Source organism: Thunnus albacares, chromosome 23 (genome assembly GCF_914725855.1).
Source record: "Thunnus albacares chromosome 23, fThuAlb1.1, whole genome shotgun sequence".
In the NCBI taxonomy this organism is placed as follows: Eukaryota; Metazoa; Chordata; class Actinopteri; order Scombriformes; family Scombridae; genus Thunnus; species Thunnus albacares.
In genome coordinates, this window is record NC_058128.1 from 5,027,308 (window position 1) to 5,044,023 (window position 16,716).

General features: G+C 41.1%; 1 protein-coding gene and 1 long non-coding RNA gene across 12 annotated transcripts in view; one reads left to right on the forward strand and one right to left on the reverse strand.

Moving 5' to 3' along the window:
- The window catches only part of celf2 (cugbp, Elav-like family member 2), a 224,305-nt gene that overhangs the window by 81,318 nt on the left and 126,271 nt on the right, over positions 1 to 16,716 (reverse strand). For all 8 annotated transcript variants that reach the window (XM_044344112.1, XM_044344110.1, XM_044344108.1 and 5 more), the window contains one exon: positions 10,949 to 11,145. In XM_044344112.1, coding sequence (XP_044200047.1) covers positions 10,949 to 11,145 — 197 coding nt within the window. The remainder of the gene's footprint in view (positions 1 to 10,948; positions 11,146 to 16,716) is intronic.
- LOC122975599 lies at positions 217 to 7,504 on the forward strand. Of its 4 annotated transcripts, XR_006400732.1 has the most exons (4): positions 217 to 461; positions 4,014 to 4,048; positions 6,268 to 6,419; positions 6,817 to 7,504. It is a non-coding gene; the product is annotated as an uncharacterized LOC122975599 (long non-coding RNA). The 4 variants fall into 4 exon arrangements; XR_006400729.1 differs by having other exon boundaries at positions 219 to 4,048; XR_006400731.1 differs by lacking the exon at positions 4,014 to 4,048 and having other exon boundaries at positions 220 to 461.

Consider the following 16,716-nt stretch of genomic DNA (forward strand, 5'->3'; position numbering starts at 1 on the left):
CAGCCTCTCAAACAGCACTGACCGTCATGTGACGCCAGATGATGACAATAATAAAACAGGAGGATTACACTGATCCGCAGATATCCACTTTCTGGTTTGACGTGCAAAACTGTATTCCAGCCAGACCTCCAAGCAAAACATTAAGTCTTGCACTGTAAAATGTGATTTGGCCTGTTTGTTATTCTAGCATTTTATTCCATTAAGTATAATAAAATATTACTGAAGTTGTTGTAATAACACGAAATTACAAGTTAATATCATCCAAACTACAAAATATGTTTTAACTTAATCTGTGTCCAACTAAATCAGTAATGCATGTAATGCTTGACCGTGGAGGCAGTTTGGTGGGTGCGGGGATTAAAATCGCCTATGTTATCATGTTTCTGTGACTGTTGGCAATCAGCGACATGCTTCTATCCTTGGACATTTAGCTGTCGTCGTTGCCTCATCCCGTTTTCAAGGTGAGTAATCGTGTAAGCGTGTCAAGTAAGTGTGAACACGTTTTTCTGGACTATAGTGTTCGCCAGAACATAGTTTTGGCTTTAGCTAAAGTACCGTTAGCCAGAGAGCCCCTGCTTTGTTTTCCATGCCCAAACATTAGCCAATGAGCTAACATATCCCTCTGTGATAACTTTATGGACTTCATGTCACTCAGACAAGCAAAAAGTATATTAAGAGTTATAATATCCCGTTAGCATTAGGTGACTTACACACCTAACCTTGGTTGCTGTCAAGCTAACCTAGCTAATAAACATTTGCTGCTTGAGCTAAAGCTAGTGTTAGCTAGTTACCTTCTAATTGGTTGAGTAGCCACGTAGTGTCAGTCAGTGGTAAGTTTATGAGCTGTTTGACTGTGGTGGACATATTCAGTTCAGTCCAGATAAATTGACCCAGTGTGGTGAGCAACTTTACAGCGTGGCTGCTATCCTGGTTGTTGACTGTTTTTTTTTACCCCACATTCACCTCAGCTCATCATTTCAAGGTACTGCTGCCATCTGCTATAAAGCATGTGAACATATTGAGGTGTGAGAGTCTCCTTACAATGATAGTTAAATTAGTTTTCATTGGTCTGCCAGCATTAGGTAAACACCTGAACTCTGTTACTAACAAGCTAACGTTAGCCAGTTCCCCCACATGCTCTTTTGTTCTCTCCTTATCTTTTCATAGGCACATAAGAAATGTGCTTGTTACATAAATTGTTTTTCTTGCCTTATCTTTGCTTAATTAATTGCACATACTCATTGCTTCTCATTTAAGTAGTTATGTAGGTGTAATTTTAGTTGGTGAGCTGGACGCCTACAGTTTATTCCAGTTAATTTACTGGTGTATAAGCATTTTTATGGCATGTCTCTCATTTGCCCCCGGCCACTGCTTACTGCTGCTACCCGCTTTAGAGCTTGTGAACACAGTGAGGTGTGAGGAGGAGGTGATAGTGGACATGGGGGTGGTGACGCGATACGGTCATCTTCACTACATGCACGCCAAGAAACAGCAGCGTGGGAAAAGTAAATCCTCCTAAGTGCTTTATCACTGTAATGGTTATGTGGAATTAAATGTCTCCTAGACAGATTTCTGAAATACAGCACCATTCTGACTTCTTGCAGTCAATATCATGAACTTTAAATTAGATGTGATGGTTACCATAATAAATCATTGTAATTATGCTGTACAGATACTGATGCTGGCATGGGGATACTGCAGCAGCCTCTGGAGTATTCCCACTGATATGATAACTTAGCTAACTGCATGCCCCTGCTGTAATCAAAATAACATCTTATTGAAATACATTACTGATATTCAAGAGAGAAACTATGTGCAGTGAAAGCAATATAATTAGAACTGATATTTTCCTTCTTGTTTCAGGTCTGTGTAGCAAAAATAGCTTTTATTTTTTGAATGGAGTGAACTGGGAAGTTACCTTTTTGTCAATTTCTCACATTGCTTAATTCACTTTTATTACAATTGTGCTGTAGAATAATCATTGATATACAGGCTGTAGTGCCAAGGTGAATCTTGAGTAATAATAAAGAGCTCTTGAGACTCACATGCAGGCGTTATTGATGAAATGTTCAGATATGCCACCAACAAGTTATGTCAATGAACCAGTGGTTCCCAACCTGGGGGTAGCGACCCCATGGGGTTGTGGGGAGGGTGCTAAAATAGGTTTTTAAGACATTACAACAGTAGCCACAGACATTACTGTTCACTACCCTGCATATACACAGACTGTGCACAACATTTCAGATCTAAAAAAATCCCTGCAGGTCCATTTGTGAGATCAAGGGGTCATAGAAGCTGGTTCAACCGGACTTGTTGGCTTTAAATTAAAATGCTCATTATGTGACTTTAATGAGGCAGTCGGCCTAAAGCAATGTATTACTCATCTTGGTAAACATCTGAGGAATAGGGAAACCTGTCCTTTTAATCAGTGTCCTTGCAAATCAAACATGTTCTCTAGTTTTATGTCACATAAATGCAATTGTCACCCACATTCTACTTTAAAAGTCTTTAAGACAGAGCTTATTGTACAAGAAAGTGAAACTGAGGACTTGACAGAATGTGAAATAGCCGTTCAACTGCAATCAGATGTTACTGACAGTGATATCCGTGAGCCACTGGAGGATCAGTCTGACAATGAAACAGAGCACCATGACACCACTGAAAACATTCAGGGAAATGCTTGTATCTTTACTTCTAGGAAAGCAAGACGTTTTGCATGTTTCCAAATTATCCACTCAGGAAATAGTCAATGAATTTTAAGAAATTGGTTGTTTTGATTGGTGACTGGTTCAACTGAACTACTGGAGCAACAACTAGAGATTGTTTTATTCCAAGAAGACAAAGTAGTTTTGGCCACTCTGCTTTTTCTGTCAAAGCATCTCAAGATTGGAACAACTTACTACGACACATAAGAAACTGCGCCAATTACCATTCATTCACCACAATGTTAAGAGTCTGGTTCATTAGAAATCAAATTTGTGAACACTAGAACAGTGATGTGCTTTTCGTGTTGTCTTACTTGTCATTATTATGTTTAGTGTAAGAGCTGCTCTTGTTTATCACAGGCTTTGTATTTAATATCCACACTTTACCAGTCCTGACATTGTGTGGTTGTGCTATGTGTTGATTGTTGTCATGCTATTGTTGATTTTGTGTGTCTTAAGAGCTGTCTTTCTTGTCTCTATGCAGCGCAGGCTTGTTTGTATCGGCATATTCTCACCGCTTTTTATTGTTGATTGTATCTTCAACACTTTTATTTGTAATATTTGTGCTTCCAACTTTTGCCTGCCCAGGAACAACAGATGAAAATTAGACTTTTTCGGCTAACTCTGGCATATTTTCAGAAATGTAATAAAAGTAATAAAATAAATACAAATAAACAAGTATACAGTTAAAAAAAAAGGTACTCTGGAAGCACTGTTGTAACACTGATGAAAACTCAATAACATTAGTAACAGACTCCTCACACAGCCTCAGTTCACTTTAGTCCATTTCAGAGAGCGGGTGTCTGGGATCAGAACAAAGAGAAATTTGGTGTCATGGACCCAACTGAATATGTTTTAGATTTGCCATCAAAGAAAAACATTTGTTTATGTCCCAGTTCTAAAACTCTGCAAGGAGTGTTAAATAAGGGTGATATTATTGACAAAGTTTTAGAAGAAGCAAGCACAGGATCGAAACCTGGCCATTACAAGACCTCGTTTGACAGATCATATTTCAAGGAGAACCCACTTCTGTCAGGGGAAGATCAATGTATTTCTTTTACTCTCTATGTTGATGATTTTGAGGCCTGTAACCCTTTAGAAACCTCAAGACATACATAAAAATAATGTTTCTTATAAATAAGTATATGAGCAAAATCATTTTACTTTTTTCCCTCCTTAAAGTTAATGGTGGTAAAAGAGGTGTATGAGATGGATTCATAGGTTTAGTGTTGTGCAACTGCACCTAATTCAGTTTAAGTTGTGTTTGCATCACCTGGACTGGATCACCTGGCCACACCTCCCTTGCAGACACCCGTTAAACTCAAACAAAGAAGTAAAAGAAGGTAAGTTGTAGGAATCCTTTCTTGTTCAATAATAATAAAATGTTCATAAAATGGCCTTTACAGACTTAACATCCCAATTGCTGTCTGTATTTGATACGTTTTTTGCAAGTATTGCTAAAGGTTAGATTTTAAAAAATACCTAACTCATTTCTATGGAGCCCCAAAGTGTTTAATAATATTAAAACCCAACTCACTATTATGAAATGTTATCATTTCATTCATTTCATTACAGATTTTTTTTTTTATATTTCAAAGTGCCCTTTTTTAAAAGTCTGTTTCTATTAAATGCCATTCTTCTCAATCACATTTTAATTTCACAATGTCACTTTTCATGTCAGTGGAGTTGTCACCAGTCACTGCCTCCCCACTCATACTCACACTCATCCAGTCTCTTGCCCCTCAGCTTCTCTTACCTCAACAACCGCTACCAAATTTAGCCAGCTAGCTTCTGCCAAAGGAATTCTGAATCAACCTGCTAGCTGCTGCTGTTGCTGCTGCTGCAAATAACCACAGAGCACAGACACAATAACTAACCTCTTTTATTTAGATAAACAAGGCTGCATATGCTACCTTCCTAGTCAGCTAATTAGCTAGTTGGCTTGTAAGCTTTAGTCGCTACTCATTAGTGACAACTCCTCTTTTATTTGTACAGTTGTTATTATCATAATGTCTTATATGTCTATATACATAACATGGTCTCAAGATTGTTCATTAAATTTCTTTTCCATTTTTAGTACACATCCACATAAATACACTGGCCAGGTGACGCAAACTAGTATTCTGGTTCCATTGGAGTATTTCAGACAGCATAGTGGGACAAGGGTATATCCAGGTTTCAGAAACCAGGACATGATATTTAGATGCACAAATGAATAACCAGGACACTTCAAAGACCTGATCAGAATATAAATACTAGTGTTCATGTGAACACACACAATCACATTTTGTCCTCCCGGGTCAATTTTGACTCAGGAGGACAAAAGTCCACAGATGCTATAAATGTTAATAAAACACCCACTCAATGAAAGTAGTGATCATTATTTTTACTTGCAAAGTGTGTGGTATGGGACCATCCATGTGATTTTCAGGCAATTAGATGAAAGAAATTCATATTTCTGATATAAAAACATTTGGAAACGGGCCAAATTTTACCCGAGGACAACAGGAGGGTTAACATTGTGTCCTTTATTTTTCTTTTGGAGTGAGATTCATCATCCTGAGCGAAGGTAACATTCGAAGACCAAACTGGGACTGGATGGAGACCTTGTGGTTCAGTATCAAGACCCTGTATTTGATAATGAACTGTGTATTTTTAGCAGCATATCAGAGCTTCCTAAAGATAAATCAACTTTGGAAATGTACATCGAGTCATACGCCACAGACTCAACCGTAGATACGGCGAGCCTGTCACCATCATTCCCTTGATGATCCCCAGCGGTAGTCAAACTCGTCAGCTGCCTCAGCCATTTGTCATTCCTTCCTTTTTCTTTTGATGTTGAGATTAAACTGAAGCAGGGAAATGAGGCTTACTACAGAGATGGGAACCTTTTTGACGCATCAAAAGACATGAAATCAAACATCTTAGATAAGTTGGCAGAAGCCATATAAGTCCTCAACCCCTACCCAACATGTGAAGAGTATGATCGAGTGGCCCATCATCAACAAGCATCCTTGTCTGAAGGAACCGAGGTCTGTTAATGGATGGTGCTGTCAGATGTTCAGTTTAAAGTTTAAAATGGGCAACTTCCGACAGAAGTAGCGAGTGGCTGGATGCTCTGAGAGTAAACTAAAGTACCTCTGGTCCAACTGGATCAAAAAAAGTGAAGAGGTCCAAAAAGTTAGAGGTGAATTTAACGCCAGATTTTCCAGAAGGGAAAAAACTTTAAAAAATCTTGGACAGATCAGCCACGGTCATAGAGATGAAGAAAAGAAAAGCTGACTGGAAGCAAATTGGTGAAATAATGAATAACACATTCCCTTTATGGAAAAAAAAGACATTGCTGAAGACGAACCACTTGTGGCACAAGTCAAAGTCAAAGACGAGGCCAGCGTTGTTCTCTGAACGACAGGTAGTGTGCTGTTTTCTCAAATAGGCTTGAGATGACATTTGTTGTGTTTTCATAAACATGAAAATTGATTCAAAATGTCAATTTTTAAACGCTGATTAAAAGCATATTCTTTGTTTTATTCATTGGTTTTTGTTTCTCCCCATCCCTCAGACTGAAGCGGACTTTGCTCGCCTTACATCTGCTGACCTGACAGGTTCCCTCTTCGCTGTGCTCGACCAGTACCTGGCGAGGTTCCCTGAGCTGCACAAAGCCAAGAGCAGCACGTGAGGCCGACCGGAGTCAAAAGACGGCGTGATGGTGACGTAAGTGTTCGACTGTTAGTCGTTCTTCCATCCTCTGTGTTGTTTTAGGAAAAAAAAAGCACAGGAAAATGTGTGTTTGATTTGTATTAACGTTATGTTTAAAGTCATCCAGTCAGTTTTGGTCGGAAAAACTCGTTCAAATACAATGAAGACTGATATGTTTTGTAATTGGACATTTAATATTTTAACTTTTCTAGAATCAGTAACAGGGGAGGTTGGATAACATATCCTGCTTGACAAATGTGCGGTCGAGCTTGACTGAATGGAGACTAGTCCAGTTTTATTTGTTGATATTCCTGCGATTACGTTTTGGTGGAATCATGAGACAAACAGCTGTCTTCAAGCAGAAGTTGCTCCATAAACAATAACTGGTATTGGTTATTGTTTTTCTGACCAGTGTTCCACAAACAGGAAGATGACACTTCTTCTCTTGGGCCTTCTTCATCTTCTCAAAGAAGATCCCTCATGTTTCTTCAAGACTGTGGCGTAGTGATGCACAAGTCAGGGGGTTTTTAATACCCACTCGACCTGTTTATGAGGGCCCTTTGCATTTTTTTATCTTTGATGTCCCGTTATTAATCGTTAATTTATTCATAAGTGTCCCTGTCTTGTCCATATTTGAATACATTCCAACAATCTGGACATCCTTGAAAGAAATCATTTAGACACCTTCAGATTGAAGCTATTGGAACAACTTTGGGTCAATCAGCAGAAATTGAAAAATTGACCTGATGTGCAGATGTGTATCAGGTCTGAAAACAATCTTCAGACTTGAAGGTCGGACTTTAGCCACAAAGATAAACCAACATTCAGACAAACAAGATCTCAATGATGACAAGATAATCATAATTTTGACAAAATAATCCTACTTTAATGAGGCTGAGTGTCGTCTAAAATGTGTTTTCAGGCCCTTATATCGCCGTAAAATATGTATAAGTTCTACATTTCTTTTAGAAGATCTTCTAGCGATCTTGTACTTGCCAATGTTTCGCTGTCAATTAATGTTTTCCTCCTTTTGTTGTCGATGTTCTGTTTTTATTTGGGACTAGCTGTAGCTGACGTGTCAGCTAATGAGGATCCAAATAAACGAGGAAGCAGAGAAGTTGTTGGAGTTGTAAAAGAGCTTGTAGCTGCAGCCGTGGAAGTTTTTCCTACATCTCACTAGGGACTAACAAACTCATTTAAATCCAAACTGCTATTTTACGAAAACGTGAAGAAACCCCCCCTTCCCCCCCCCCCCAAAAAAAAACAACTCGACACTTCTAGGTCGCCACCGGGGCATCAGAGTGGACTCATTTGCCACAAATGGCCCGAGATCCTTTTCAAACAATACCGTCACTAATTTAAAATAAACACACCTAGGGCAGAGAGGGGCCACGGTTTCCCTGACACCGGTGAAATTACCATCGGCTCCGACGCAACAGCGAAACAGGCGAGGGGGCCGTTGCGGCTCCCTCGAGTCGAGTGGGTGCAGATAAGGCTAGGCGGCTCCCTTAACTATGAGAAAACAACAACAGTGCTCAAAGCCTCCGAATAACAAGACCAGTAAGAGCCCAATCAAATGCTACATTTCCTCTTAAAACACTCCACCTCACAGCACAGAAAGGGAGAACGAAAAAAAAAAAAAAAGGAGGCATATAGAGAGAGATTGTCATTCAGAGAAGAAAAAATAGACGGCACGGTAGGTGGTTGTGTGTGTGTGTTTTTTTTTTTTTATCCCTGATAGAAGTGGCAGTGAGTGATACTCTTGACTCATCAACCATAAAAACAACTCATTTCAAGGGTAGTGAAGATGGAGCAGGAGATTTGATGGAGCTGAAGGACAGAAGGAGTAACTTTGGCCTTTTTTTTTTTTGTCTGCTTCCTCAGAGGTAGCAGAGAGAGGAGAAAAGAGGAAGAGGAGGAGGAGGAGGAGACTGGTGGGAAAAAGGAGTCATCTCAAGGCTAAGAACACACAAACACAAAGCGCATGACAAGTGTGTTGGTGTGCATAAAAAAAAAAAAAAAAAAAAAAAGAGTTGATTCGGGTCTTGGCAGAACACTTTCTCCAGGCTCTCATGAGCTCATATGACTCAGTAGGAAAGAGAGAAAGCCAGAAAGAAAAACACAGAGAGAGAGAAACTAAAAACAGAAGCAGAGACACAGAGAGTGAAGGAGCATTGAGGTGTAGAGGTGAAGGACGTCACACCTTTCATCCACTGAAAAAATTAAATTCATTGATGTTGATTACATGTCGTAGTTTATAATTTGTGTCACCTCATCTGCCTCTCATCTCTCTCCAAAAAAAACCTTTTAGTTTAATGGGAAATTATGCAAAAAAATATGAAAAATAAAGAAAAGAAAAGCAAATTTAGATTATTATTACAGTAAAGTTGGCTCATACATTGCAAAAAAGCAGAAAAGTTGAAAGTGAGAAGACGTATATTGCATTTTTCCAACACTCATGTCTCCTAAAAATGCAAATATGTTTTGTAGGAAACATAAAATAACCCAGATTATAATTGTATCAACATAATGAGGAAAAGTTCATGCTAACGTCCCTGTGTGCACAAAACACCAAAACTCCTATGCTGAAATATTACTAACTGTCTCCAAATTGTATAAATAATAGCTTAAAGGTCTTTAAAATTATAAAAGGAGCCTTTACAAGATTAGTTAATAATGTGAAATCTGCCTTAGTTTATGTTGTATTTTATAGGTGCAAATTCCCTAAAAAAAAAAAAATTACAATTAATCAAACTACCGAAACCAACTGACATGCATCCCCTGAGGGTCTGGTTAGACTGGAACATACTGTTTTCTGCCAAAGTAAAAGGTTCATGCACACAGCTGTAATGTGTTGTGTTTGTAACATATCATTTTATTTGTTTTCTCTTATAATATGTGCTCCTTGCAGCAAGTTTAACTAAAACCCACATCAATCCCTAACCTTAAAGGGGACATATCATACTGTTTATGATTTTTATACTGTTATAATGTCAGACCTTTATGTTAAGCCTGCTCTGAACGCTTCGTTTTGCAAAGTTAAAGTAATAAGGAGGTTTTTTTTTTAACTGTAAATCATGCAAAGATATTCCAGGTTATTTCCAGAATATAAATATAGACCTGGAAACGTGCATGATACACAGATTGAACTCCTTCCTACCACTTCTGCACAGTTCTCTGAGCGTAAACCAGGCTGCAATAGTGTGTCTGCCAAAACCTGTTTTGTTGGAGACAGGGTTTAAGAGTCTTTGTGGATTTAGCTGCTACCCCAGAACATCACTGGTTGCATTTATTTTTTTTTTTGTTTCATGAAATGTACGATGAGGATCAAGTCGCCCAAAATCTGATCAATCCTTAATTCAATTCAATTTTTTCTGGCAGACGAATGTTAAATCGTTCGCTTCGTCCCCACTGATTCAAATTTTGTTTCGAGTGAAACTTCTCTTGAAATTTGCTTTACGGTTGGATGGAAGCGCCACGTCTCCCTTCCTGTCGTCCTCTCTTTTTCTCTCTCTCTCTCTCTTTACTTTTCCTCCCACTCTCCATGTCTCATCAGGAGTGTCATCAGCCCCCACTCTGGCTGATGCCTGTTAATATGGCAGTACTATTGTCTGCCCGTTCGTTGCTGCTGTCTCTATTGTTTGCTCTCACACTTGACGAATTCATCAAAGGAAAAAAAAAATAAAAAGAAAGGGAATGGGAGAAAATAGCTGAAAATCATGCAGTTTCGCACAATTGACTGTGTAAGTCTGGCGAGGCGAGTCTTTGTCTTCAAATGGTGCACGAAATGTGTGTTTGCTCGTGTGATGTTTCACATTTATCATTTGTTCTGCTATTAACTAGGTGGGATGGCCCACTCAGCCACTGCTGTGTGTCTCTGTATGTGTATAAGTGTGTATATAGTATGTGTTTACACTTTCTCTATGTGTGTCTATGAGCTTGTATATGTGTATCTGTCTTATGTGATTGTTTATCTATATTTTAATGTGTCCATGTCAATTGTATGTCAAGACAACAACACAGCAGCAAAATACTCCACTGAAAAAATATTCCCACATTCATAGTTTACAAGATTTTTATGCTTTCAGATCAAAGAATGGAAAGAAAGAAAGAAAAGAGGAAAGAAATAAACAAGGAATCAATAAATATGGAAAGAAAAGATATGATATAAGATATGAGGAAGGAAAATACAGGAAAAGGAACGATAGGAAAGAAAGGAAGGAAAGAGGAAATGAATTAGAAACGGAAAGAAACAGATGAGAGCAAAAAGAAGGGAGGAAAAGAAAGGACAAGAAAATAAGGGAGTTAATAGAAGGAAAAAGGGAAAGAAAAACAGAGGGAAGGAAAATCATAATGTGCAACTGCAAAATCTGGTCCTACAAAGTAACTCCAACAGCCATCAGATGAATGTAATCAAGTAAAAAGAACAACACTTCCCTTTGAGATGCAGCGGAGTGAAAGAAAAACCAATCAGTACATGCATAACTGTGTCCCATGTGTGTGTGTGTGTGTGTGTGTGTGTGTGTGTGTGTGTGCTTTAGCACCTTTGCTCTGTGGAGGGTTCTGGCTGCGATCCCGGAGGATGTTGATCTGATAGACGGCTCCGTACGGCTCGAACAGCTCCTTCAGCTCCTTCTCTGACCAGGAGCGCGGGATCTGGCCCACAAACATCTTGATGGCGTCCGGGTCTGGCTGGTCCGAATGCTCCAACGCCCCGTTCATCTTCCCGGCCGTGCCGTTACTGTTGGAGAGAGAGAACACAGAACATTAAGAACGTAGAAGTTTGATCTTATCTTCCTAGAGATTGGGCTGATTGATATAAGCCTTTATATCCTATATAGGTTAGGGTTAGGGTCAACCCTAACCCTAACCCTAACACCCTAACCCTTACCCTAACCCTACCCCTAACGCCCTAACCCTTACCCTAACCCTAACACCCTAACCCTAATGCCCTAACCCTTACCTTACCCCTAACGCCCTAACTCTTACCCTAACCCTAACCCTTACCCTAACCCTAACCCTAACCCTAACACCCTTACCCTAACACCCTAACCCTAACCCCTAACGCCCTTACCCTAACACCCTAACCCTAACCCCTAACGCCCTAACCCTTACCCTAACCCTAACACCCTTACCCTTACCCTAACCCTAACGCCCTAACCCTTACCCTAACCCTAACACCCTTACCCTAACCCTAACACCCTAACCCCTAACGCCCTAACCCTTACCCTAACCCTAACACCCTAACCCTAACCCCTAACCCCTAACCCTTACCCTAACCCTAACACCCTAACCCTTACCCTAACCCTAACACCCTAACCCTAACCCCTAACACCCTAACCCTTACCCTAACCCTAACACCCTAACCCTTACCCTTACCCTAACCCTAACACCCTAACCCTTACCCTAACCCTAATGCCCTAACCCTTACCTTACCCTTAACGCCCTAACCCTTACCCTAACCCTAACACCCTAACCCTAACACCCTAACCCTAACACCCTAACCCTAACACCCTTACCCTAACCCTAACACCCTTACCCTAACCCTAACACCCTAACCCTAACACCCTTACCCTAACCCTAACACCCTTACCCTAACCCTAACACCCTTACCCTAACACCCTAACCCTAACCCTAATGCCCTAACCCTAACCCTACCCCTAACACCCTAACCCTTACCCTAACCCTAACGCCCTAACCCTTACCCTAATTTAAACTACATACAGCCGAGCAAATTTCACATCATAAGGCTCAAAACGATAATCTTGTTCATTTTTTTAAAGTGTCACAATCAATGATCTAATACTTTTGTGATACTGATTTGCTACACAAAGCGCCTACATGTTTTCAAATGTTCAATTTGAACTTAAAAGTTTCAAGTGTTTATCTGCACAAGGTGAAATCAAACAAAGGACATAGAAAGTATCATGAAATGCATTGAAGCTTTTGCTGCACTGTGAAAATCTCTCCACAATGTCAAATCTTCAGTGCCTAAGAAAAAAAAAACAGATTTGGTTTTCAGCTTTGGGACAATGCATCAGGTTTTTTAAAATAGTTTTAACGACCTTTAAAAGAAGAAGAACTGTCTGAACTCATGAAGGATCACTGACTGAATTCCTTCGGTTTATCTGAAAATGTTTTATTTTCACTGGATAGAGACAATTTGTGTGTATAGAAAGGGAAGAAAAAGCCCAAAATGGACTTCTTCATCACTTCTCCACAGTAACAGAAACCAATATTCACAGAAAATACAGGTAAACAAATAGCATAAGTTAAAAAGTTGAGTAAGCTGAAATAACACTTTTTGAAAAAGCGTTTCATACATTCAGACTTGTAAATCTTATTTAAATGTGATCTAGTCCCAACAATGCCCTTTACGGTATTATCATTCTAAACAAAGTGAAAAAAGACCATCACGGGGAAACTGAAACTCAGTGAGCGCCACACTAATAAAATTCCCCCAGCTGCCTCCTTACAGCAGAGTGAGACGGCTCTCGATTCAGCTTTTACAGACTCATATCCCTAAAGCTGTCAATTTGAGATATACTGCCCCGACACATTGGCAAACTGACACATCACTCTGACCCTAAACGTGGATTTTTTGATAGTGAAGATGCAGTGACAGATCTGTTCAGGATGCTGCTAAATCCAAACTGAAGTATTGAGCTGAACAGAGATTTGATTCCTGGTATTTCACACACACACACAGACAACATACAGACCCAACACTTTTAGGAGAGTGACTTTTTTTTGATCTGCTGTTGTACGAGCCGCGGCGAGGAGCGGAGACACTTTTATGAATGTATAGGCTGCATGTGTGAATGTTGGAGCATGTTTGTATGCATGAATGAACGCTGGATAAGCAGCGTGTTAATGTGAGTGTGTGTGTGTGTGTGTGTGTGTGTGTGAGGGATTAGGCTGCAGAACCCGAGTACAGTAAACCTCCCGGCCCTCTAACAGGACACAGATGCTTACACGCCGATCATTCTGGTTATATTTCCACATCTGGAATGCATATGAAATGGAGGTGAAATGCTTTCACCCCTTTCACCACTAAGCTACAACACTTATCTTCACAAAACACACTCGTCTGTCCGCGCGTTTGGAATGCTAAGTCGAGCTACGGCGTCTTTTTTTTTTTTTTTTTTTTTCCTTCTTCAGACGAATAAAGGCAAGCAAACGCTTTTAACAGCGAGGCCCGACGGAGATGAGAACGCCACCCGAGTACACACACACACACACACACATATGCACACTCACAGCAAAGTATGACTGTGTTTTGAGGACAGTCGTACGCCGCATGGCTAAAAACACACACACACACACACAAACACACACATCACAGCCATCAAGGCCTGTGGTCTATTTAAGATGGCTGAAAACCAATTTAATGAAAGCAAAGTCAATGGCTGTGCTGTTTTATTGCTCTACTTTCCCTTTTGTTATTCTCGGCAGGAGAGAGAAAGAGCATTATCTTAAGAGGCAAAAACAAAACAAAGCCAAATCCCGAGCTTGGTTAGCTGACAACACTAATACCATCCTATAAAGCTCAGCAAGAGAGGAAAAAGAAAGAAGAAGGGAGAGAGAGAGGGAAAGAGAGATATGGAGAGAGACTGGAAGGGAGAGGGAAAAAAAAAAACATCCAGACCTTTGAACACGAGCCATCCATCTTTTGCAGAAAGAGCCAAGGCGCTCGGCAGAAACGCCCAATTCTTTAAAGGACTTAAAGGACATGTCAAATAAAACGGCCGAGCTGTAGAAAGAGTCAATGAGCCAAACCGGTGCTAACAGTCCTCGGGGGCAACAAACGCTCCCTCGCTAAGCTGTCGTCCGACAAATCGTGGGGGAACCTGGCGCTGAGGGAGCCCCCCGAGGGTGGCGGCAGACCCCGGGTGTGCGATGGGGGTGGGGTGGGGGGGGGGGGTTGGGTTGGGAGGTGAGGAATAAGGGAGAGAGAAAGGGAAGGAGGGCGGCAGAGGTGAGGAGTTACGGATGAGCCTCTACGGTCGCTGGGTTCAGACTGTAGCACATCCAGCCCTTCGCCCTCTGACACACACACACACACACAGAGGATGTGATGTGTGTGTGCAAGCAAATTTGCAGAAAGAGGGAGAATAGCTGGAGACAATCTCTCATTGTTGGCTGTTTATGTGAGGCCTGTGAGGATTGAGCGAGTCCACGGGGGAGACGATACAATAGCCGGTGTCAGAGGAGCGCCTCCCTCCCTCCCTCCTCCAGGACACTGTCCACCCCTGTACTCCCTCCACCATTCCCTCCGCCTGCTAAGACAATGAATAGCTTCACACTCGCAGCCAATAAGGCGTACGAACGCTTACAGAGCCGTCTTGTGTACGACTGCATTGCTCCGTCTTCCCCCACCCATCACCCCCATCACCCCCCCCCACCCCGAGGTGGGTTGCAAGTAGGTGACTCTCCTCGCTACAAAGGAATGAGCGCCTCCTCCATCGCCCCTGTGGCCAAGACTGACAAGGTGTTATTGCAAGCAGACAGAGCTTTAGGGGTGTGTGTGCATAGATGTTTGTGCGAGTGTGTGAAGCTCAGCAGGAGAGTGTCCTGGGGCTCGGATTAAGTCGTTGAGTGGATCCACTCCTGCCATAGCCCTCTCCATCTCCCTCCCTCTTTCCCCTCTTCTTCCTCTTCTTTTCTCACTCTCCCTCTCAATTTGAGCCAATTGTTTGCCATAATGGCTTAACTATTGCTTCCATCACTCTAGTCTCCCTGCAGCAGAGGGCCGTGACTGAGGGCTTATCTACACTAAGTGTGTGTATATATATGTGTGTGTGTGTGTGTGTGTGTGTGTGTGTGTGCGCTCAGCCAGACTACAAAAAAAAAAAGTGTCTGGATAGATCTTTGAATCAGCTGCTGAGGGCTGTTATTCCCTCACCTACCACTCACATTAGACAGCAGGCTTGTTCATCCAAACCACAGCTGCACGATATTGACCATAAAACCCTTACGATGATGCTGCTTTATTTATTCATTCATCATCTTAATTTCACATTCACAGCTCTTCAGAACCTTCCCTCTATTAAAAGGCACAGTTTGGCAAATTCGCTTGTTTGCTTTCTCTCCGTGAGTGATCAATAGACGATCAATATCTATGTCTTATGTCTGTCAGAGACTAGAGACATGGGAGGAAACATAGAAAGCTTCTGTCCAAAGTAAAAAAAAAAAGCCTTCAAACGCCTCGAAAGCTGAGTTTTTTGCAGTGTATCTTGTTTGTTTGACCCGTAAATGAACAGAATTGTAAAAACTTAAATTTGGTGTTTAATAGGGAGTTCCATGTTGGAGCTATTTTCTTGATCGAAGAATAGTGAAGACCTGGTTACGTGTACTGTAGCAACCTAGTAACTACAAAAATACATGTAGCAGATCCTTGACCCCTGACCTCATGCTAGAAACCACTGCTTTTGAGCTGACAGTGAGGACACTCTGTAGTAAAAAAAAAAAAGCACCATTATTAAAAAGCACAGCTGTGGAGACTCAAGTTATTTAGACATCTAGTGGTGTCACTTTCAGTTTCAGCACAAAAAAAAAGTAGAAAAACCGACAAAAGATTCAATAAAAACTGAAAAGGAAGCACACCACTGACATATTATCATCTTATATAGTTGGTATGTGTTAGTAAATAGTTGCTTATCTACACATCCATTAGACAAAGAGCAACAATGGGACTGGCAATCCAGATAATCTTTATATTAGAATATTTACACTCGTTTTCGGCTCTGGTTTGGTCTCCACCGTCTCCTGAGTGAAATATTTGGCGCAAAACTACAACCTGAAAGACGCTAAAAAGCTTTATAGCTGAGTTGAACTACACAGGGTTGTAATTCGGACACTTTTCCCATCACATGCATCATCATTTGATCCGTTGTCAGTATAAAATATTGAAAAGTGCAGCTTTAATTGCATGTAAACACACTGTTTGTGTGCTAGTCAGTCAGTCAGTCACTGCTCTGGCCGAGCAAAAAAAAAAACAAACTGTCTTTTACATTTAGAAGGAACGCTTCCGGAGATGAATAGCAAGCGGAGACAGAGATGAGCTACCTGGACTAGCTATCCCCCCTCTGTTTGCCTTGTTCACAGCTGGAGTCCAACAGGCAGCCAGGATGTGGTACAAACAGACAGTGGGAAAGAGACAGAGAGGACGAGCGAGATAGCCGAGAATGGGAATAAAAGCGAGAGAGTGTGCGAGTGTGTGCAGGAGACGGATGCAGATGAGCCAGGTCCAGGAGTAAGCACATCTCAGAGCTCAGCATGGGCTCTCTCAGAAACCAGGCACACACACATA